This window comes from Hemiscyllium ocellatum, chromosome 24 (assembly GCF_020745735.1).
Source record: "Hemiscyllium ocellatum isolate sHemOce1 chromosome 24, sHemOce1.pat.X.cur, whole genome shotgun sequence".
NCBI classification, from domain to species: Eukaryota; Metazoa; Chordata; class Chondrichthyes; order Orectolobiformes; family Hemiscylliidae; genus Hemiscyllium; species Hemiscyllium ocellatum.
In genome coordinates this window covers 16,633,753-16,657,386 of record NC_083424.1, presented here as the reverse complement: position 1 = coordinate 16,657,386, position 23,634 = coordinate 16,633,753, and the positions used below count along the sequence as shown (strand labels likewise).

The window sequence follows — 23,634 nt, the reverse complement described above, 5'->3', positions numbered from 1 at the left end:
AGAGCAGACTGTGGGATGATATTTGTGGGGGAATGGGATACTGTAAATGTGTGTTGGCAGTCAGCTGTTCTTATGGAGGAACAATATCAATTGAAGAGTTTAAGTAAAACTTGTGGCCAAATGAACAAGTGTCACAATGACTTGGAGAAGTAAGGACTGCGAGCAAGTTCTCTCCTTAAAGTTCAGTAGATTAGAACTGGAAAAAAAAATCCAAACAACAGGGCGCAAAACTTTCTAACTTCAGATTTGGATCTGTATCATTTCTTTCAAAACTGGTTAGCATTGCTGCCTCACAGCGCCAGGGACACGGGCTCGATCCCAGCCTTTGGCGACTGTGTGGAGTTTGCACATTCTCCCCATGTCTGCGTGGGCTTCCTCCCACAGTCCAAAGCTGCGCAGGTTAAGTGAGTTGGCCATCGTGTTCAGGGGTGTGCAGCCTGGGTACATTAGTCAGGACTAAATGGAGGGGACTAGGTCTGGGTGAGATACACTTTGGAGGGTCAGTGTGGACTTCTTGGGCCAAATGGCCTGTTTCCACGCTGTAGAAATTCTATGAAAACATCTGAGGTAAGTATAAGTCTCCGTCCCCCCTGAAAACCAGCTGTAGTCACCCTTTCCGATTGCCCCAGTTTCAGTCCCTGCCCAGCACCCTTGCCTGCCATGTCACTCACCTCCGGCGCTGCGCCAAGCAACCCGCCACGACGTCTTACATCATGGCGCAGGAGAACCGGATATTGCGTCTAAACACGCACGACACACGTGGCGCTCAGCAACTGTCACCCTGCCTCGAGCGGGAGCGGGGGCGGGGGCGGGGACGGGGACACGGGGCGGGAGCGGGAACGCGGGGCGGGGGCGGGGACACGGGGCGGGGGCCGGGGCGGGGGCGGGGACGGGGGGCGGGAGCGGGGACGCGGGGGGGCGGGGCGGGAGCGGGGGGGCGGGGCGGGAGGGCGGGAGTGTTGGGGGTCAGTGATCTGAGGTAGCAGTGAGCCGTGTACCTGTGTCTGCAGGTGCTCCCTGTGCATTTGAGGCTTATTTCATTTCGGATTTGTAAAATTTTGTTTTTGGAACCATTCATTCTCCCCCTTAAAATGCTACACCGAATATTTGCAACTTCTGTTTTTTTTTCTGAGTGTCTATTTGCATGTTTAACCGAGGACGGTGAGTTATGCCATTGAGGGCTGGTTTCATATTATGTTTTTAAATTTGTCTTCAAGGACATCAGGATACTTTTTCCAGCCACTGATGTTAAGTTTCGAAGTTAAAAGTCGCACAAGTTTATTTGGAAGTACTAGTTTTCAGATATCTGCTCCTTCATCAGGTAAACAATTCGATGAAGGAGCAGCGAACTGAAAGCGAGTACTTCCAAATAAACCTGTTGGACTACGGTGTTGTGTGATTTTTAACTTCGTCCACCCCAGTCCAACACCAACACGTACTTATCATTACTTTTTGACATCTGACTTCCTAGCAGAGATGAATAGCAGGGGCGACATCAGCAGTACTGGGGCGTGCGGAATGTTTCAGTGTTGTAGATGGCACAGGTTCAGACCTAGTTTTGAAAGTTTAGGCCCTGTTAGAAGAATTGCCATAGAGATGTACAGCAAGGAAACAGACCCTTCGATCTAACTCATCCATGCTGACCAGATATCCCAACCTAATCTAGTCCCACTTGCCAGAACCCAGCACATTTCCCTCCATACCCTTCCTATTCATATACCCATCCAGATGACTTTTAAATGTTGCAATTGTACCAGCCTCCATCATCTGGCAGCTCATTCCATGCACATACCATCCTTTGCATGAAAATGTTGACCCTTAGATCTCTATTGTTTTTTCCTGTCTTCCTCTAAACCTATGCCCTCTAGTTCTGGACTCCCCCACCCCAAGGAAGAGACTTTGCCCATTTATCCAATCCATGCCCCTCATGATTTTATCCTCTATAAGGTCACCCCTCAGCCTCCGATGCTGCTGAGAAAACAGCCCCAGCCTATTCAACCTCACCCTACAGCTCAAATTCTCCAAACCTGGCAACATCCTTGTAAATCTTTTCTGAACCCTTTCAAGTTTCACAACATCTTTCCGATAGGAAGGAGACCAGAATTGCATGCAATACTCCAAACGTGCCCTCACCAATATCCTGAAAATGTGTTGCTGGAAAAGCGCAGCAGGTCAGGCAGCATCCAAGGAACAGGAGATTCGACATTTCGGACACAAGCTTATGCCCGAAACATCGAATCTCCTGTTCCTTGGATGCTGCCTGTCCTGCTGCGCTATTCCAGCAACACATTTTCAGCTCTGATCTCCAGCATATGCAAACCTCACTTTCTCCCCTAACCAATATCCTGTACAGCCACATCATAACCTTACTCTTGTACTCAATACTCTGACCAATAAAGGAAAGCATTCCACACGCCTCCTTCACTATCCTATCTACCTGCGTCTCCACTTTCAAGGAGCTATGAACCTGCACTCCAAGGTCTCTTTGTTCAGCAACACTCCCTAGGACTTTACCATTAAGTGTATAAGTCCTGCTAAGATTTGCTTTCCCAAACTACAGCACCTCACATTTATTCAAATTAAACTCCATCTGTCACTCAGCCCATTGGCCCACCTGATCAAGATCCTTTTATAATCTGAGGTAATGTTCTTCGCTGTCCACTACACCTCCAATTTTGGTGTCATCAGCAAATTTACTAACTGTACCTCTTATGCTCACATCCAAACCATTTATATAAATGACGAAAAGAAGTGGACACAGCAACGATCTTTGTGGCACTCAACTGGCCACAGGACTCCAGTCTGAAAAACAACCCTCCACCACCACCCTCAGTCTTCTATCTTTGACCAGTTCTGTATCCAAATGGCTAGTTCTCCCTGTATTCCAATGAGATCTAACCTTGCTAACCAGTCTCCAATGGGGAACCTTGTCAAACAACTTACTGAAGTCCATATAAATCATGTGTTGCTGGTCAAAGCACAGCAGGCCAGGCAGCATCTCAGGAATAGAGAATTCGACGTTTCGAGCATAATCGAAACGTCGAATTCTCTATTCCTGAGATGCTGCCTGGCCTGCTGTGCTTTGACCAGCAACACATTTGCAGCTGTGATCTCCAGCATCTGCAGACCTCATTTTTTACTCCATATAAATCATGTCCACTGCTCTGCCCTCATCAATCCTCTGTTACTTTTTCAAAAAAACCCGTCTGTGACAAGTGATTTCCCACGCACAAAGCCATGTTGACTATCCCTAATCAGTCCTTGCCTTGCCAAATACATGTCCATCCTGTCCCTCAGGATTCCCTCCAACAACTTGTCCACAACTGCCATAAGGCTCACTGGTCTATAGTTCCCTGGGTTGTCCTTTCGTAAACAGTGGCACTACATTAGCCAACCTCCAGTCTTCTGGTACCTCGCCTGTGACTATTGATGATACAAATATTTCAATAATAGGCACAGCAATTACTTCCCTAGCTTCCCACAGAGTTCTAAGGTACACCTGATCAGGTCCTGGGGATTTATCCACCTTCATGCGTTTCAAGACACCCAGCACTTCCTCCTCTGTAATATGGACATTTTTCAATATGTCACCATTTATTTCCCTACATTCTATATCTTCCATGTTCAACAGTAAATACTGTTGCAAAATACTCATTTAGATTCTTCCCTATTTTCTGTGGCTCCACACAAAATCCACCTTGCTGATCTTCGAGAGGCCCTATTCTCTTCCTAGTTACCTTTTTGTCCTTAATGCTTTTGTAAAAACCCTTTGGATTCTCCTTAATTCTATTTGACTAAGCTATCTTATGTCCCCTTTTTGCCCTTCTGATTTCCCTCTTAAATATACTCCCACTGCCTTTATACTGTAAAGGACTCACTCGATCTATACCTGACATATTCTTCCTTCTTTTTCTTAACCAAACCTTCAATTTCTTTAGTCATCCAGCATTCCCTATACCTACCGGCCTTCCCTTTCACCCTGACAGGAATATACTTTTCTCTGGACTCGATATCTCATTTCTGAAGGTTTCCCATTTTCCAGCCGTCCCTTTACCTGTGAACATCTGCCCCCAACCAGCTTTTGAAAGTTCTTGCCTAATACTGTCAAAATAAGCTTTTCTCCAATTTAGAACTTCAACTTTTAGGTCTTATGGGAAAAATTCAAATAATAGCTGTTTTTAAAGCATGCCAGTTTTAATCCACAGCTTTAGTGGCAGACAAGCAATCACATTTTGTTAAATATATTTTTGTATTCAGTTCTGTAACAGTATATATTTATTTTAATGAGTGCATGATCATTTTTGATTTTTGTCACTGAAGACATTTTACTGATTTGGAGGTGCTGGTGTTGGACTGGGCTGGATAAAGTTAAATTGTCACAACACCAGGTTTCAGTCCAACAGATTTATTTGGAAGCAGTAGCTTTCGAAGTGCTGCATCTTCATCAGGTAGTTGTATTAACTGATGTTATGAACCCAGGCCAGACCCTCTCAAAACATTTCAAGACCCTAACCTTTCTGGTAGTTTTAAGCAGGTGAAAAGTAGATGTAGTAATGCAGCTGGCCCAACTACTGTTTTGTTTGTGTGTAAATAAATTATGTTTTAAAAGAGAACAGAATATAGAATAACACTACTTAATGAAAACCCAATCGACTCCAGCGCAACCTAATGATGCTGTTCCAAATACTTGCAACATCCCTATAAAAAAGGTAAAATCCCTTGTTAAAAAAGGTAAAATCAAACAATGGTTCTTACAGGAGAGATGTCAGAGAAAGAATCAGCATGGAGCTATTTCTTTAACCAGTAGCCTCAAAAAACTGATTATTTGCTAAGACCAAACCAGAGTAACGCAGAACTAAAACAACTGGCCACTCCCCTTTCATTGTACAAGTTTTTTTTAAACTTGAAAGCCTTTTGTCTGATGCAGTACTTTAACTATAATCAAATTGGCCCTAAAACCCATACAAAGCAGATACATCAGAATCCATGAGTTACAATTCCCCTGGGAAAAAATACGAAGGACAACCTAACCTTTTCAAGGAGCATCATCATCACACTGAATATAAAGTATACTTCACTAACGTCAAGTGGTACAGCAGGTAAACAGCCCCTTCGGTCCAACCTGTCCATGCCAATCAAGTTTCCCAAACTAGTCTTATGTGCCTACATTTGGCCCATGTCCCGTTAAACATTTACTCGATTGTCATTATGCACTTTTTAAAAAACATTCCGCAGAGTTTTAATTGCAAATATGAAATTTTCAATTTGTTTTAGAGGAACTCACACCCAATGAAGCAAATCTGAGATGAATTCAGGTTATTAGTCAGGAGTAAAGATGTTGACATAATATGATCTTAACAGAAAATAGTGAATAATTGTCAAGAAATCAACTGCCCGTAGGAAGTGATGTCACTCATTACTGACTTTTGAAGAAACCAAATCAGGAATTAGGCAGACATCAAAGATTGACAATGAACTGGTCACAGTGGCCAGTAAAGGTTAATAAGACTTCGTTCTGAGGGGGTCCTCTTATGGTGCAGAGGTACAGTCCCTACCCATAGGCCTCAGTTAAAGGTCCACCTGCTCCAGAAGTATGTAATAACATCTCTAAACAGTTTGATCAGAAAAACTGGTCAATGTTTTTTTAAAAAACTGAGTTGCGACACTTCCAGATACAAAATAAAGTGGAAAGAAAGTACTCTGGCTGTTATGACACTATGTCGCGTCTCTGCTTTTTGAGCCAGGAGGCCTGGGTTCAAGTCCCACCTACTCCAGAGGTGTGTAACGACGATTATAACTAGGATGGTTAGAAAAAAAATTAAATTGGCCAGATTCTTAATAGTTTGGTGTGCAAGAAGCAAGATAAAAATTCAAAACAAAAGGACCTGCACCTAGTCACCCAGCATTGTAAACTGGCACCACTAAGTAGACAGATTGAAATAACACTGCTTTTTTAAAGTATCATTTATTTTGTACTTGTAATAAAGTTAATTGTGAAAACATTCCTGCAAAGGTTTTGGAACTATTTAGGTCTAGCTAACCTTTACATCAGCGCTACAGTCTATAACTATAATTAAGTTTTCACAATTCAAGTGAATCCCACAATCTTGTGGTACAAGTGATAAGATAGAGATCAGAGCGTGTTACCAACCTGCATACTCAGATCCAGAATTCAGTATATCTGAACTGTAGAAGGCAGATTATTAAATAGATCTGCTGTTAAATTTCTGGTATTTACTGTCCAATTCTGAACAGCACTTTTATCATGCAGTAATTTCTGAAAATCAAGTTGATTACAGAGACTTGAGAACAAGGAAATCTTTCGTAACAATCTCAAGATCCAATACCAGAAGCAGGAACAGTTATTGAAAAATCTGTTCCACTTGGGATCCTCCAATATATTACACAAATCTGTGTTAGGATCATAAGACAAAGGTATCAAGGGAAGGTCAATCCAAGTCAACTTTATACAGAGTAATTTGATACACGTGAGTTAAGTCCAAAGCATTCCAGGAGATGGCTTCACTCAATCACTAATGGCAGGTATTTTCACGTACTAATGGCATTTGGAACCATAAACACACAAGAGGATCACTAATTCTACAAGCTAATACACCAGACTGGCCTGATAAGATATGAGCTGAAAATGTGTTGCTGGAAAAGCGCAGCAGGTCAGGCAGCATCCAAAGATCAGGAAATTCGATATTTCGGCTTATGCCCGAAATGTCGAATTTCCGGATCCTTGGATGCTGCCTGACCTGCTGCGCTTTTCCAGCAACACATTTTCAGCTCTGATCTCCAGCATCTGCGGACCTCACTTTCTCCTCCCTGATAAGATATGAGGCAAGTTTGATCTTTTTTAAAAAAATCATGATTAAACTGCAGTTTTAACTGAAGAGTAGGACCCTTCCACATCTTCATTTGTTAACAATCTAGACACATCTCTTATGCAACTCCAGAGAACTATTTTCCTTCAAAGAGTCCACATCATAATCAAACAAACAAAACATTGCATTATTTTGGAAACTCAATCATGGTTGAACTTGTGTCAGATTTTTTAAAAAAGCATACATTTGACCTAAGGGTATTTAAATAATTATTAAAATGTGCCGGATGTCCAAACTACCCACTACAATGTCAATTGCAGATAAAATGTATTGTTTTGTAATTCAATGCAGGGAACTAAACAGCAAGTCAGTTCAAAATGCTGAATCACTGAACAAGAGATGGTCAAATGCAATATGTTGATCAAATTGAATAAGTTATTGAAAAACTCTTGTCCAAGTCATGAAGTCAAGTACTAGTTAAAATAGATACTTGTTCTATTTTGATTATTCTTAAATTAACTTTGGCCCATCATGCATCATATTTTCTCACTATATTTGCATTATAAATTCCAATGTCCAAATTTATAAAGAATGGGATACTTGTGGATATAAGTTTGCTCGCTGAGCTATAAAATTTATTTTCAGACATTTCATCACCATGTTAGGTAACATCTTCAGTGAGCTTCCAGATGAAGCCCTGCTAATGTTTCCTGCTTTCTATTTATTATGTTGAATTTCCTTGGGCAGATGACATTATTTCCTATTATGATGTCATTTCCAGTTCCTTTTTCCTCAGTCAGTTGTACATGGGATCCAAGTCAATGTGTTTGCTGATAGAGCTCAGTTTAGAACTTCATGCTTCTAGGAATTCTCGTGCATGTCTGTTTTAGGATGGATGAGTTGTCCCAGTCGAAGCGGTGTCCTTCCTTATCTGTATGTAAGGATACTCGTGAGAGTGGGTCATGTCATTTTGCGGCTAGTTGATGTTCATGTATCCTGGTGGCTAGTTTTCTGCTTGACCAATGTAGTGTTTGTTACAGTTCTTGTACGGTATTTTGTAAATTACATTAGTTTTGCTTGTTGTCTGTATAGGGTCTTTCAAGTTCATTAACTGCTGTTTTAGTGTGTTGGTGGGTTTGTGGGCTACCATAATGCCAAGGGGTCTGAGTAGTCTGGCAGTCATTTCCAAGATGTCTTTAATGTCAGGGAACTGGCTAGAGTTTTCGGACATGTTTTGTGTGCCCATTTGCGTTTGCTGCTCAGAAATCAGCAGGCTGTGTTCATTGGGTATTGAGCACACTGTATAGGTGATTTTCCACTGTTCTACATAGTTCCTCTACTGCAGTGTGTGGTGGCTCATTGAAATAAGGTTCTAATGCAGTTTTGTCTGTCAACAAGCATATTGCCTGGGGCCCCATTTACCAACATCTATATAAAAAACAGGAAATGACATCACCATAGGAATTGATGTCACCACAGGAAGGACATCACCAACCCAAGGAAACGCAAACATAAATAGAAAATGGACAACACCATCAGTGCTTCATTCGGAGGCGCACTGAAGATGTTACCTAGTATGGTGACGAAACATCTGAAAATGAACCTTCCAGCTTAGCATGCAAACCTACATCCAGAACCTCAAACTGAGCTACAAATCTTCTCAAAACTCACTAATGGACTACTTGGTTTTAAAATAGGAGAAACAATGGCATCCATACAACTTGGTTCAAAATATTCTCCACTCTCAATTTCCACTATTTAAAAGACTAAAGTGGGCTCAGGATAAAGTGACTGGACCTAATAGCTTGGGTGTTCTAATTTAAGACTTATTTGCATATTTTATGATACTTTGCAATATGCATGTAAACATTATTTTAATATGAACCTAAACTCAAGTCTGAAAAAACAAATCAAGAACACTTTTATTGTTGCATTTCATATACAAGAACAGGAGCCAGTGATGCTGAAATCCCAATTTTAATAAGTGTCTCTCCTCACAACATGCTCAAAAGATTAATTTATGTGGGTACACCCCTTTCGACAGAAAGAACATGGAGTGAAGGTAGCCACGGAGCTGTGGAGTCTTTTTAACAATGGGCAGGATTTGGGAATCAACAGTCTTCTGGTCATCCTTCCGCTGTTCTGTTAGTTGATATTTCTGTGAAGACAGGAAGGTGCAAAGGTGAGTCACAGCAAACTTTGTCAGATGGAATCACTAGAATTTAGTAATCACTTCTAGAACAAAAAGTCATATTATGAAGTGACTATTGAACTCAATCAAATTATATATTTTGCCTCCGAAACATTATAGCATTGGAGCCAAAGGCAAAGATTTTGCTGCTATAATGTGAGATAATGAATGGAGGTGTTAATGTAAAACAATGCAGTGTTTATATGAACCGCTTAACATACTGAAATACAGATATTAGGAAAACCAAAAGCTTCTTCAATAGGTATCAAGGAATGCTTAGAAAGAGAAAGAGAGATAGTAAAAGAGATCAAGGAGAACTTAAAATATGCTAACATAGGACAACCTTTCCTCAAAGCATATTGCTGCAGCTGAATGCTCTGCCACTAATAATTCAGGTTTTGTCTGAAACTGCGGAATGAGTAAATTTCAGATAGCAAATAAGATAATTCTGGATGAAATCACCAGCCAGACCTGGAAATACATCACTGTTCCTTCAGTATCACTGGGTCAAAATCCTTGCTCTCTCGTGGATGTACTTACATCCAAACGAACAGCAGTGGCTCACCACCCATTCTTTCAAGGCCAACTAGGGATGGACACCAAGTGCTGGCACAGCCAGCAAATCCACACCCAGCAAGAGAACATTTTCAAAAACATTACAACCAGGCTTTAAAGCCTCAACAACACTCTACCCAAGTGGCAACTTTTATTCTAACTTTGTTGGCCAAGTGAACACAAATCAGATTTGAGATACCCGAGTTGTTAAACAAGCTCTTAATTATAAAACTAATGACAAAATCAAAAGAATTTTCGATTGCATTTGAACCCATAAAAAATATTCTTCATCCAGCAATTTCTAAACATCTCTCAGTCAGCAATGGAATTTTCCAATGTACACTCAAATTGATGAGATCAGCAGCAGTCTTCTCATTCATAAGACAATGCTTCTGTGTTACAAGATAGAAGTCTGATTATACTATTACATCAATTTAATTGCAAATCAAAGTAAAATCCACTTACTAAAATTGTTAAGACATATTCAAGTTAAAATGTTAATTCTCCGTCCAAAGATACTTCAGATCCTAATACCATGGTGCAGAAGGCCATTCAAGAGGGGGGAGCAAAAAGACAAGTAGTTGTTATAGTGGATTCTATAATTAGGGGGACAGATAGTATCCTTTGCATGCTGGATTGGGAGTCTCGCATGGTGTGTTGCCTGCCCGGTGCCAGGGTGCGGGACATCTCCGATCGGCTTGAAAGGATATTGGAGCGGGAGGAGGCGGATCCAGTTGTTGTGGTCCACATTGGTACTAACAACACAGGCAAAGCTAGGGTGGAGGACCTGTTTGGGGATTATCAAGCACTAGGAAGGAAATTGAAGTACAGGTCCTCAAGGGTCATAATCTGCGGATTACTGCCCGAGCCACGTGCCAATTGGCATAGGGAGAAGAAAATTATGGAAATAAACACGTGGCTAAGGGATTGGTGTGGGAAAGAGGGATTCCACTTCATGGGGCATTGGCATCAGTTTTGGAAGCGGGGATGGTCTCCACCTGAACCGATCAGGTACCAATGTTCTAGCGAAGAGGATAAATAGGGTGGCCAGTAGGACTTTCAACTTCTGAGTTTTGGGGGGGGGGGGGGGGGGGGGGTGAAAACGACAGGGAGTTAAATGGAAAGATAAGCAACAGGATAGCATATCTGCAGGTGGATTTAAACTCGAGGCAGCCTGGGAATACAGCAAAAAGGAAGGATAACTCAGGACATCTTATGACTTCCAATATCTCGAATGATAAAGTTTGCATTAAGGCACTTTACCTGAATGCTCATAGCATTCGTAACAAAGCAGATGAACTGATGGCACAGATCATAGTAAATGATTATGATGTGGTAGGCATCACAGAGACGTGGTTACGGGGGGTCAGGACTGGCAGTTAAACATCCAAAAGGATTTTCAACTTATTGAAAATACAGGGAGGTGGGCAGAGGGGGTGGGGTTGCCTTGTAAGTTAAGAACAAAATTAAATCTATAGCACTGAATGACAGTGTCGGATGATGTGGAGTCTGTGTGGGTGGAACTGAGGAACCACAAAGCCAAAAAAACCAAAAGACTTCCTAACAGTGGTCAGGACCAGGGGCGCAACATGTACTGAGAAATAGAGAAGGCATGTCAGAAAGGCAAGGTCACGATGATCATGGGAGACTTCAATATGCAGGTGGACTGAGTAAATAATGTTGCCAGTGGATCCAAAGAAAGGGAATTCATGGAATGTTTACAGGATGGCTTTTTGGAACATCTTGTCATGGAGCCCACAAGGGAGCAGGCTATTCTGGACCTAGTGCTATGTAACGAACCGGACTTTATTAAAGACCTTAAAGTAAGGGAACACTTGGGAAGCAGCGATCATAATATGGTAGAGTTCAGTCTGCAGTTTGAAAGAGAGGAGGCAAAATCGGATGTAATGGTGTTACAGTTAAATAAAAGGTAATTATGAGGGCATGAGAGAGGAACTGACAAAAACAGACTGGAAGCAGAGCCTAGCGGGGAAGACAGTAGATGATACAAAGTTAGGTGGACAGGAAGTGGGGAGGCTGCAGAAGGAGCTAGACAGTTTGGCAAAGTGGTCCAGGAAATGGCTGATGGAATTTAACGTGTGCAAATGCGAGGTCTTGCACTTTGGAAAAAAGAACAAAAGCATAGACTACTTTCTAAATGGTGAGAAAATTCATAAAGCCAAAGTACAAAGGGATCTGGGAGTGCTAGTCGAGGATTCTCTAAAGGTAAACATGCAGGTTGAGTCCGTGATTAAGAAAGCGAATGCAATGTTGTTTGTGGGTATAATTGAGGACACTGTACAGAGGTTCATCCCCAAGAAAAGAAAGATTATCCGGGGAGGAATTAGACAGCCATGGCTGACAAAGGAAGTCAGAAAATGTATTAAAGAAAAAAAGAGAAATCCTATAAAATGGTCAAGAGCAGTGGGAAATCAGAAGATTGGGAAGGTTACAAAAACAAACAGAGGATAACAAAGAGAGAAATAAGGAAGGAGAGGATCAAATATGAAGGTAGGCTAGAAATGATAGTAAAAGTTTCTTTCAATACATAAGAAACAAACGACAGGCAAAAGTAGACATTGGGCCACTTCAAACTGATGCTGGAAGCCTAGTGATGGGAGATAAGGAAATAGCAGGAGAACTTAACAAGTACTTTGCGTCAGTCTTCACAGTGAAAGACATGAGTAATATCCCAACAATTAAAGGGAGTCAGGGGACGGAGTTGAGTATGGTTGCCATTACAAAAGAGAAGTGCTAGAAAAGCTAAAAGGTCTTAAAATTGATAAATCTCCTAGCCTCGATATGATACATCCTAGAGTTCTGAGAAAGGTGGCTGAGGAAATATCGCAGGCATTGGTCGAGATCTTTCAAAAGTCACTGGAGTAAGGGAAAGTCCCGGATGATTGGAAGATCACTGTTGTAAACCCCTTGTTTAAGAAAGGATCAAGACAATGGAAAATTATACACCAATTAGCCTAACCTCGGTTGTTGGCAAAATTCTAGAATCCATCATTAAGGATGAGGTTTCTAAATTCTTGGAAGGCAGAGTCTGATTAGAACAAGTCAACATGGATTTAGTAAGGGGAGGTCGTGTCTGACAAACCTGTTGGAATTCTTTGAAGAGGTCACAAGTAGGTTAGACCAGGGAAACCCAATGGATGTGGTCTATCTAGATTTCTAAAAGGCCTTTGATAAGGTGCCACACGGGAGACTGCTGAACAAGGTGAGGGCCCATGGTGTTCGAGATGAGCTACTGGGATGGATTGAGGATTGGCTGTCTGACAGAAGGCAGAGAGTTGGGATAAAAGGTTCTTTTTCGGAATGACAGCTGGTGACAAGCGGTGTCCCGCAGGGTTCAGTGTTGGGGTCGCAGCTGTTCACGTTATATATTAATGATCTGGATGAAGGAACTGGGGGCATTCTAGCGAAGTTTGCCGATGATACGAAGTTAGGTGGACAGGCAGGTAGTACTGAGGAAGTGGGGAGGCTGCAGAAGGAGCTAGACAATTTGGCAGAGTGGTCCAGGAAATGGCTGATGGAATTTAACGTGAGCAAATATGAGGTCTTGCACTTTGGAAAAAAAATAAAAGCATAGACTACTTTCTAAATGGTGAGAAAATTTGTAAAGTCAAAGTACAAAGGGATCTGGGAGTGCTAGTCGAGGATTCTCTAAAGGTAAACATGCAGGTTGAATCTGTGATTAAGAAAGCAAATGCAATGTTGTCATTTATCTCAAGAGGGTTGGAATATAAAAGCACCGTTGTGCTACTGAGACTTTATAAAGCTCTGGTTAGGCCCCATTTGGAGTACTGCATCCAGTTTTGGTCCCCACACCTTAGGAAGGACATACTGGCGCTGGAGCGTATCCAGCGGATATTCACACGGATGATCCCTGGAATGGTACGTCTAACATACGAGGAATGGGCTGAGGATTCTGGGATTGTATTCATTGGAGTTTTGAAGATTAAGGGGAGATTTAATAGAAACATACAAGATAATACATGGCTTGGAAAGGGTGGACGCTAGGAAATTGTTTCCGTTAGGTGAGGAGACTAGGACCCGTGGACACAGCCTTAGAATTAGAGGGGGTCAATTCAGAACAGAAATGCGGAGACATTTCTTCAGCCAGAGAGTGGTGGGCCTGTGGAATTCATTGCCGCAGAGTGCAGTGGAGGCCGGGATGCTAAATGTCTTCAAGGCAGAGATTGATAAATTCTTGATGTCACAAGGAATTAAGGGCTATGGGGAGAATGCTGGTAAGTGGTGTTGAAATGCCCATCAGCCATGATTGAATGGCGGAGTGGACTCGATGGGCTGAATGGCCTTACTTCCACTCCTATGTCTTATGGTCGAATACATATGTTCCTATACACACTCATTTAAAAGAGCAAATTGTTAATTTAAATCTTCACACTACATCCTAAAGTACTTCAGCTACTGGTGTATCATTTAAAAACTCTGTTCACTCTTGTAATTGGGAAGTGGAACAGAATTACAAAATATTTAAGTTATTATTGAATACCAGAGACTCTTTCACCTTGGCTCATCAGTTGAGAGGGGAGATAGTATTTAACGAACCAGTAATGGCATATAGCAAACTACCTAAATGTTAGTTCAGATTAAGTGCTCACAGCTCCTAAGTGGGCTTAAATCCACAATTTTCCAACAGTCATAAGATGCTACTATTGAATAAAATGGAAACTACATCAGAGACATATTAAAATCAGCTATAAAGTGGAGATAAATAAATCACTAGGACAAATTGTAAATCAAAACACCTGAAAATGGTTAATCTTTGATTTCAAGTGGTCCATCTCAATCTCCTTGGCTTGAAATATACTAACTTCATCACACCTCTCTTGCAAGAAATTGTTATCATTTTTTATAGGTTTTTGTTTTGGTTGCATTTCTAGATTCAGATCACCCCCAAGTGAATGTTCTCAAACTACTGGGATAAATCAATCATAGTTTTGTCAGTCAACTCAGGCCCACTGAGCATCATGGAATGAAGACGATTCACTGGGTCGAGAATGCTGTTACTATAGCAAGCAAAAATTGTACCAGATCATCGTTGAATTCAACTTCTGACACAGAGTGTAGCTTGCAACCCAAATTATCACGAGGTACCTGCAGTTCCCAATTATAAAACAATGTAATCTTCCTGTTTAGGTTGGTTGCAAGGCAGACGTTAATAAACAAAAACACAACCATGAATGCGTTCCCAAATTAAAGGATATATCTCCATACCATGTTTTATAAACTTGAAATATGTTATTGCATTTCATTGATAGAGCTTTAAATGCACACGGTTGCAATTAAAAAATCTGGCAGTCAAATTGAACACAGCAAGCACCCATAAACAGCAAAATAGTTTAACAGGGATAATACTTGCTAGAGATGAGAGAGATACAGTTAACCTTCAAAGTAAGCCACAAGATTGTTTACCTTCACAGGTGGGAGTCTTGGTTTAAAGCTCAAAGTGAAATGCTGAGTGCTGCACCGAAGTGCCAAATTTAGAGTTTTGTGCCGAAATCTCTGCATTACCTGAGTTATCCAGGTATGAATTACATACAAGTTCAATGCACAATGTGTAAAGAAAATTTGAGTGTCTCCCTGTCCTTTGCCTTTTTTTAAATTACAAATATTTTGGCATTTGTCGTATATACCACAGAAGTTGAGCTCCAAACATCAGCTAAAGCTCCAGAGTTCAATATTGTTACTGTCAGACAGCTGCACTGACCCCACAGTAGAGCAGCAAGATGGTCTTTCCAATCAATCTGCAGCAAGAATGATTACTTAAAGATAAAACTGGTGTGGGACTACATTGAACTTGTATATCAAGAGAAGCGTAACCATACCCAACTACTATTGACAAAAGGGAGATAACAGCAAATAACCCGATGCTTAAATCACAGACAACTCCAACCAGCAACAATGAAAGGGAACATACAAGTATGGCAAGAGTAGGATATCATTCAATAATTCCATACATTTTCCTAAAGGAATTGGAAAATAATCAAAAGAGGAAATAAATATCAAGGCTCTAAGGTACGGACAGAGGAATAACTATCTGATTAGCTATTAGAGTCTTTGTAAAAGCTTTTGTAAGACAAATATCCTCATTTGGTGCTGTTACCACTCTATGGGCAAGCTATGTAATGCAGAAAAGCTTCAGGTAGCAGAACGCAGACAAAAATATTACAACTGAAATATTCTAAACAAAGAGGCAACAAAATACTATAATGTCAAGAGATTAAATGAGGCGAAGCATCAGAATGCAGGGCTCTCTCTACCTCTTTCTCAGTATCAAAGATCTCGCCCTCCTGGTGCTTGGGCCTGCGCAGCCGCTTCTTCTTGAAGTAGGAGTCAGTCAGGTGTTTGGGAATTTTTACACCCGAGAGGTCAATCTTTGTTGATGTTGCAATGACAAATTTCTGATGAACCCTACGCAATGGGACACGGTTGAGAACCAGAGGACCTACAAAAAAAATACAAGAGGAATCAGAAAACAACCCACAGCAGCAGATACATCAACACAGAGCAAACAGAAAAGGTACGCAAAGATCATTGCGAAGTTCTTTTACGGGGTTAATCACTTCACGTTACTATCCACACAGAAAATTCCAGACAAATCAATTTTAAGTACATTGACTGTTCATTGACACCAGTGGTGATTTTTAATGCTCATGAGGTTCTTCACTTTGGTCCAAATACATCATAGCAGATTTCAAGCAAATTAACATCAGTTCAAAGGATGCACCTCACCACCATCTTCTCGAGGGCAGTGGAATACGGTGGCTCAGTCAATGATAGTGACACACATCTCATAAATGAATAGAAAAGCACAAAATACCCTTCCCGTCTGGTTTGTACCCTTAGAATTTGCCTCCCAAAGACGATACAGGACAAGGTTCCCAAAATACATTACCACTAATGTGAAACATATTGCAAGTAGTTCCAACAAGAGGTAGGTTTGTTTTCAGCAGTTCTACAACACTACACAATCTTTAAAATAGTGTGAAAACACTTAAAACTAATAAATCAAGTGGCAAGCAGAGTGGAATCAAAAGTACAACTTGCAATGAGTGTATCTGTTGGGAAATATGACTATTGTTATATGAAAACATGAAGGAAATTTAGACAAAAAATAAAAGTGTTAAGCACAGGCAGAATTAGTTTACAGTTGCAGAACATGTTACAAGTTGGAACACTAGTGTAGGGAAAAAGAAACTGCAACAATGAACATGAATACCAAAGTTCTGCAAATAAAAACATCTAAGGAAAACACTGGCAGATTCACTATATGTACAGCATGATGAAACATATCACAATCCAATCAATCCCAAACTCAGCTCTACTCTGCCTCCTCCAACAGATGCAATTTAAGTGAAAACAACTTTTAAGAGGAACCTTACTCACCAGTCACCAGTAACAGGCCACTATCAAGCTGCTTCAGGAAAACCACACGCTGCAAAGAAAAGGACAGTGAAAAATCAATCTTCATCACAATGATTGTCGATAACCTAATTATCTGTTAACAGTATAGATATGTGCCCTACAGATACAAGCAGCTCAACTTAATAAATGGGAAAAAGCAGAAAAACTAAAGCCAACACAGCATGGATGTTGAGCAAAATAAAGAATCTAAACAAAAAGTATATGAGGTATGACAGATGGATTCTGCAAACAAGAACCAGACCGAATTGAGAAAGTAGAAGGAAAGTGAACAGACAACAAAAAAAAAGGTCAAGGACAGAATGACAACAGAACTGTAGTTACACAACAGAAACCAAAAATCACTCCTTAGCATGTGAATTATTACACTGATAGTATGAGATGGGTCAGAACCTATTTTTTTTTCTTCTTCTTTTGCGGTAGTGCTTATTATTTTTAACCCCAGCACCCATGGTGTGTGCGCGCAGGTGTGAGACACAGTGAGAGACAAGGTGTACAAATCTTTATTCAATTTCCACCACCAGGAAAAGTAGGAAAACACCCGAGTGGCCTGTGACAAGCAGTGCCCTTCACATCAAAGGGCAATGCTGTGTGATCAAAACAGTGAAGGGGAGGGCAAGGACTAAATTAAAATAGCGTTGGAGGGGGAAATGATGCACTCCACTCCCTGCGGCGCCCACCTCTCCCTGAACAACTCCAGGGCGTTGGTGGACACCGCGTGCTCCTTCTCCAAGGACACCTGGGCCCTAACGTAACCGCGGAAGAGGGGCAGGCAGTCGGCCCTTACGACCCCCTCCACGGCCCGCTGTCTGGACCTGTTTATGGCCAGTTTGGCCAGGCCTAGGAGCAGGTCAGAACCTATTAAAGACAAAGTGTTCTGTGCTAACAGGCTGAAATAGTTAATGAGTACTTTGTATCAATATTTACTGATAAAGAGAATGCTGACCAAACATCAGTGACAGCCAACATAGAAGAGGCAATGGGCACAGTAAAAAAAAAATCAATCAATAGGTAGGATTTGATACAGAGGCTGGCTATGCTTTGAGGGGTTAGCCTTTCTACCTTGGATGGTTGGTATCCTATGCTTTTAAAAGGGAAGTGGGGACAGTGATAGCAGAAGAGCTTGCCAATATTAAATTGGTGCAACAGAATTGGACAGTGACAAATAGAGCCACTTTATTGAAAAAAAGTATAAGCACAGAACATAGAACAGTACAGGCCTTCAGCTCTCGATGTTGTACTGACCTTTTATCCAACTCCAGGGTCAAACTAACCCACATAACCTTCATTTTACATTCATCCATGTGCCTACCTAAGAGTTGCTTAAGTGTTCTTAATATATCTGACTCTATTACCATGAATATTCATATTTTCTACAGGCCAGTAATATTAAGGCCAATGTCGGGCACGGAACTAAAACAGTAGTCACAGAAAGAATTAACAAGCTCTTGGGGAGGTTTTAATTAACTAAAGATTTGTAAAAGACAGATTGTGTTTGACCAACCTAACCTGTTTTTTTTTTAAAAAGCATACAGCAAACATTGAAGGATATAACAAATCTTGTCTGTATGGAGTTTTAAGGAAGTGGTTGACAGGGCACCACTTAAAGCTAGTTAATAAAATTGAGCTTCAAATACAAGGATCATTTTCAGCTTGGTTAAAAACAGACAAGAAACAAGTTGTGCTAACTGTTTTTCAAGCTGGTAGGTAGTATACGTTTGATTTTCCTTTATGGCCAGTGTTCGGAGCGCTGTTTTTGTTTTCAATATATAAATCACCCTGATGCTGGAATACAATAAAGATTCAAATGTTGTTCATGATAACAAATTTGGATGTGTAATAAACAGAGGATAATAGCAATTAACTTCAATGGGACAGAGATAATAGAATAGGCAGGCAAGTGTTAGTTGCAATTAAGAGCATGGTGTTGGCACTGCTCTACAGGACTCTGAACAGACAGGAGACAGTTGCAGGTTTATGAGCATTGATCTTTAAAGTCAAGTGGGCAGCAATGCAAAAAAAAATGTGACTGACTGGATTACTCTAGAGTTTGCACGGATGTGATATGCAAAATGGTTTTCTTCCGTACCCAAACAACTGCTTCCCATCTATGATGTTCACTGTAGTTACAAACATGGAAATAAAAAGTGTCAATCCGGAGACTCATCTCACCTTACATCTGTGGCGACCAGTAAGTATGATGAGCACTGTCCCTGGGGTGATGGATGCACGAAGATGCCTTTTGTGCTGGCTGAAAGGTTTGTTACCATGGCTAATTCTTTTGCGAGGGACATCTTCAGTGGGGTAATAGCGTGGCTGGAAGAGCAAATAAGTACAAAGATATTGCCTTCTAAAGGGTAAAATATACAACTAGATTCAAGAAAATTCTTAATGGAGATGGTGTATACTTCTCTTCACAAAAAGACATTTCATTCTGGTCGTGCAATCAAACTCTCTAAAAATGTTCAATTTGATCAATATTGAACGTTTTAGCAATAAACAAACTGGAACTTTAGCCTTCTGAATTTGACCAGCTTTTAAAATGAAACTTTCTCCAGCAATGCTGAGCTGATTTTTTTCCCTGCTGTGTGATCACCATCAGTTCTCAGTAGCTTGCTCTTGTCGCCATCTGTCAGCAGGTTCCATCACAGCAAGAGAAGTACACCAAAGTCCAGAATCACCAGACAATTGAAGGATTGCTGGACAACAGGCAACCCCTACAACCCCTTGCCAAGCTGGAACAAAATAGTTTAGAACACTGATTTGAAAGTTAGCAACCAAATAAACCCACCAAGCTACTGATAGAAAACAGATAATAGTAACATAGTGCTGTGGAGCAATTATGTCAGGATTGTTATTTGCCAAGAACCATGCAACTCTAATACAGAATGGCTGTACATCAGTCTCTCTTATATGGATGAAAAACAAAATCACTAGAATACATCAAGGAACGTCCAAGTCTCAAACTCAAAATTAGCTGCATATTCCACCTCTCTCAAAACATTTTTAAAAGTTCAAGAGGAAGAAAGATTACCATTTTACGGATTTTGACAACACGAGTGCCACCATTTTTGTCTCCTCCAACAGGCTTGGTAATTGAAAAGGGAGTCTTTTCCTTCAACTTCTTCTCAATCTGAAAAGCAGAGGTCAACTTTTAAATTTTCTTATTTTGTGATGTGTTACACCACAAGCTATGAAATCCCAATTTCTATTACTAGCAATGAACAGAAAATCAAGGCAAGAGTATACCACTTGGACCACTGAGCTTGCTCTACCATTCAATGTGACCAGAGTTTATTTTTTCTCCTGAATCTTTGACATCTTTAGCTTATACTTATTTCGTGACTTCGCCTCTACAGATTCCACTGATAATTGCACAGGATCACAACCCCAAGTTAGATGGCTTATCCAGAGACAGTGACCTCTTGTTAGGCCCTCTATGGCCAGGGGGAACATCATTCTGACATCACGTGCATCCAGCCAAATTCAAGCACCATTGAATAGCAGCCCAGTGAAATAAATCTGCACTAATACATCAAACTTGGCACTCCGGGAATCAATATAGTTAACCTTTGCTGGACACCGTCTATGAAAAGTATGTATATTTTATGCAAGGAGACCAAATTGTATACGATACTCCAGATGTGTGGTCTTACCAGGGTCTTCTGCAGCTACAGTTAGGGTTCCTTGCTCCTGTACTCAATCCACCTATAAAGACTGACATACCATGCATCTTCCTTACTGCTTACAGCACCTGCACACTTACTTTCAATGACCAATGAACAAGAACATCCAGGCCTCTCTGCACCTCAATCCTTCCCCATCCAATCTATTACAATTTGCATAGTTCACCACCTTTGTATTTTTTCCCTCCAAAATGGGCAATTTCATACTTATGTATGTTATACAACATCTACCATATATTCCACTTGTCCAAATTGCCCTGAAGTTTCTTTACACCCTCCTCACCACTCATACTCACCTAGTTTTGCACTGACAAAACATTAAGTGGTCCCCTCATCCAAATTGTTGGAATAGATTTTAAATAACTTTAAAAGAACAGTTGCCCATAAGACTTAGGTGCAGAAGTAAGCCATTCAGCCCATCAAGTGTGCACCACCATTCAATGACATCATAGCTGACTGTTCTAAAACCCCTTTCATTCCTTTTCCCCATAATTGTTGGCTCGTTTACAGATTTTAAAAATGCCTATTTCAGCCTTGAATACACTAAGCCTCAACAGTTGGCTGTGGTAAAGAAATTCCTCCTCTGGAACGTGTGACCCCTTATTGAAGTTTAGATTAGATTAGATTACTTCCAGTGTGGAAACAGGCCCTTCGGCCCAACAAGTCCAAACCAACCCTCCGAAGAGCAACCCACCCAGACCCATTCCCTTACATTTACCCCATCACCTAAACTACGGGCAATTTAGCTTGGCCAATTCACCTAATCTGCATGCAGACACGGGGAGAATGTGCAAACTCCACACAGACAGTTGCCCGAGACGGGAATTGAACCCGGGTCTCTGGCACCGTGAGGCAGACTCTCCACGTTTTTGTATTTAGGTGAATGCACTTCATTGTCAATTGCTACATTTGAAAGTGTACCTTGACGAAGACATACAAACTTTGAGGTCATATTGAAAATCTTGTCTTTCCTTACCTTTGTCTCAGGAGCTTTATATTTTCGCTTGTACATGGCTCTCCTGGTATACATGGCAGAGCGGGAAAATCTGCCAATGCCCCGAGCCAGCACAGGGTTACGACTACAGCGGTGACGTGGTTTTTTCTTTTTCTCTTCCGCCATTGGTTCTTTCTTCTCTCCCACCATCGGCTCCTTCTCTCCCGCCATCTACCAAAAGTTACACTTTAAAAGTAAGTTTGCGCATATGATAGTTTGAAGGTGTAGACCAATACCTCAATTCAGAGCTGAAAATGTGTTGCTGGAAAAGCGCAGGTCAGGCAGCTGAAGAAGGGCTCATGCCCGAAACGTCGATTCTCCTGCTCCTTGGATGCTGCCTGACCCACTGGTGCTTTTCCAGCAACACATTTTCAGCTCTGATCTCCAGCATCTGCAGTTCTCACTTTCTCCTACAATACCTCAATACAAACAACACAGACAAGGTGAAGTTTCAAATTTAAGTTCCAGTGTGCTCAAACTGTCCTGATGCATTAAAGCAAAGTATACCAAAACATCCGACAAGATTTAATACATCAAGATCAGACAAATCACACAACTGCGTAACCAACTGTGAATCAAACAGTAAATAATGTGCCAACTGGTCATGAATACTGCCATCTAAAATTTGAGGTACCACAAACATTATTCTCAAAGGAACATTTTTGGAAGTCAGTGGGTTGTTACACTTCACCTCTGTCATAAACTGTTAACAGAAACGAAAAACAAACAGGAGTAGGCCAAACAGCCTTTTGATTCAGTACAATCATGGCTGATTATCCAAATCATGATGTGGAGGTGTGTGTGTTGGACTGGAGTGGATAAAGTCAAAAAAAAATCACGACATCAACTTTCTCCCCTTAACCTTTTGATCTTTTTAACCCCAAGAACTAACTAATCTAATGGAAACAGCTGTCACTGCTTTGCACATTGAGTTTAGTATTTAATCAGTTAATTCCCACAGCATCTCTTCCACACTGAGATATGTATCCACCTGTAAAATCTTGCTGCATAGATCTCAAAGTTCAACGTAAGTGTCCAGACAATGTAGTGGACAACATAAAGATACTGTTGACATAACTTGCAAGAGAAATACATTTGATCAATGCGATTGATTAACTAGTAATTGACACTAATTTATGTTGAAAACTGGTACAAAATAATCACACAAATACCTTAGAATAGTTCACTGAAATATCTCTATATTTGGAACAACAGATCAACCAACTGGATTAATTTTATTAAAAATAACACCCTGGATAAGAAGTTGAATAAACCGGTTCCAATGACACTTTCACAAAAATTATAAGAGTTGATACAAAGCTTGTGGCGTCACTAATCCAGATATTTTCATAACGTTTCCACCATATCAGAAACATTAAGGATATTTATATGCGCCATTTCCAAACCAGCAGTCACACCGTCAAACTCCATGTATTAAGACTCTCAAGCTCCTTGCTGCTACACTCTTTCCAACAGGCCTCATCCCTTAAATAACGTTAACTCCTTCGCCCTTCCAGTCACAGAAGTTTCTAATACAGCACAAAATCTCAGACACCGCCATTACACCACCGTGCTCTGTCGGTTTTCCTGGGTCTGGAACAGAAATCACCACAAACATCATTGAACAACCACCTCAACTGGAAATTGGGAGTAATCCGAGTAGCTGAAACACTATGTTATTTTTTTGGAGTGGTGCTAGTTATGGAAAAGATTTCCCGATTCCGATGGATGCTGATTTTCAACCGACTACTTCATTCAATAAACGCCGCCATTCCTACCTTGTCTCAAAAGGAAGGGTTGAACATCCGGAACACGTTGGTATAAGCCGTTAATGAAACGTCACTTAGCTTCCGCCCGGGCCTGCAGAGCACTATGGGAGTCGTAGTCAAAGCCTTTAAACCGTCGAATGGCATTCTGCAGTTAACT

General features: G+C 41.0%; 2 protein-coding genes across 2 annotated transcripts in view; both read right to left on the bottom strand.

The window, feature by feature from the left end:
• Window positions 1–1,446, bottom strand: part of LOC132827450 (transmembrane protein 248-like) — a 33,129-nt gene extending 31,683 nt beyond the window's left edge. Inside the window, exons 1-2 of the mRNA XM_060844136.1 lie at window positions 1,440–1,446; window positions 672–705 (exon numbers count right to left, since the gene is read on the bottom strand). Of these exons, the coding sequence (XP_060700119.1) occupies window positions 672–705; window positions 1,440–1,446 (41 nt within the window). The remainder of the gene's footprint in view (window positions 1–671; window positions 706–1,439) is intronic.
• A 7,342-nt stretch (window positions 1,447–8,788) lies between these two features.
• On the bottom strand, window positions 8,789–21,903 carry rpl6 (ribosomal protein L6). The gene is made up of 6 exons (XM_060843520.1): window positions 21,691–21,903; window positions 20,063–20,161; window positions 19,201–19,344; window positions 16,993–17,041; window positions 15,867–16,051; window positions 8,789–8,985 (listed from the first exon to the last, which is right to left on the bottom strand). The coding sequence occupies exons 1-6, from the start codon at window positions 21,877–21,879 to the stop codon at window positions 8,833–8,835; spliced, it is 819 nt and encodes a 272-aa protein (XP_060699503.1). The 5' UTR covers window positions 21,880–21,903; the 3' UTR covers window positions 8,789–8,832.
• Window positions 21,904–23,634: the final 1,731 nt, after the last annotated feature.

Bases quoted from the DNA above. Each gene is read 5' to 3' on its own strand.
- rpl6 (XM_060843520.1), bottom strand. From the start codon at position 21,879: ATGGCGGGAGAGAAGGAGCCGATGGTGGGAGAGAAGAAAGAACCAATG. The intron at 16,052-16,992 runs GTGAGTAAGGTT...TTTTTTTTGTAG, and splicing joins TGGCCTGTTACTGGTGACTG to GTCCTCTGGTTCTCAACCGT. The intron at 8,986-15,866 runs GTAGAGAGAGCC...CTGTCTTCACAG, and splicing joins TCTTTGATACTGAGAAAGAG to AAATATCAACTAACAGAACA.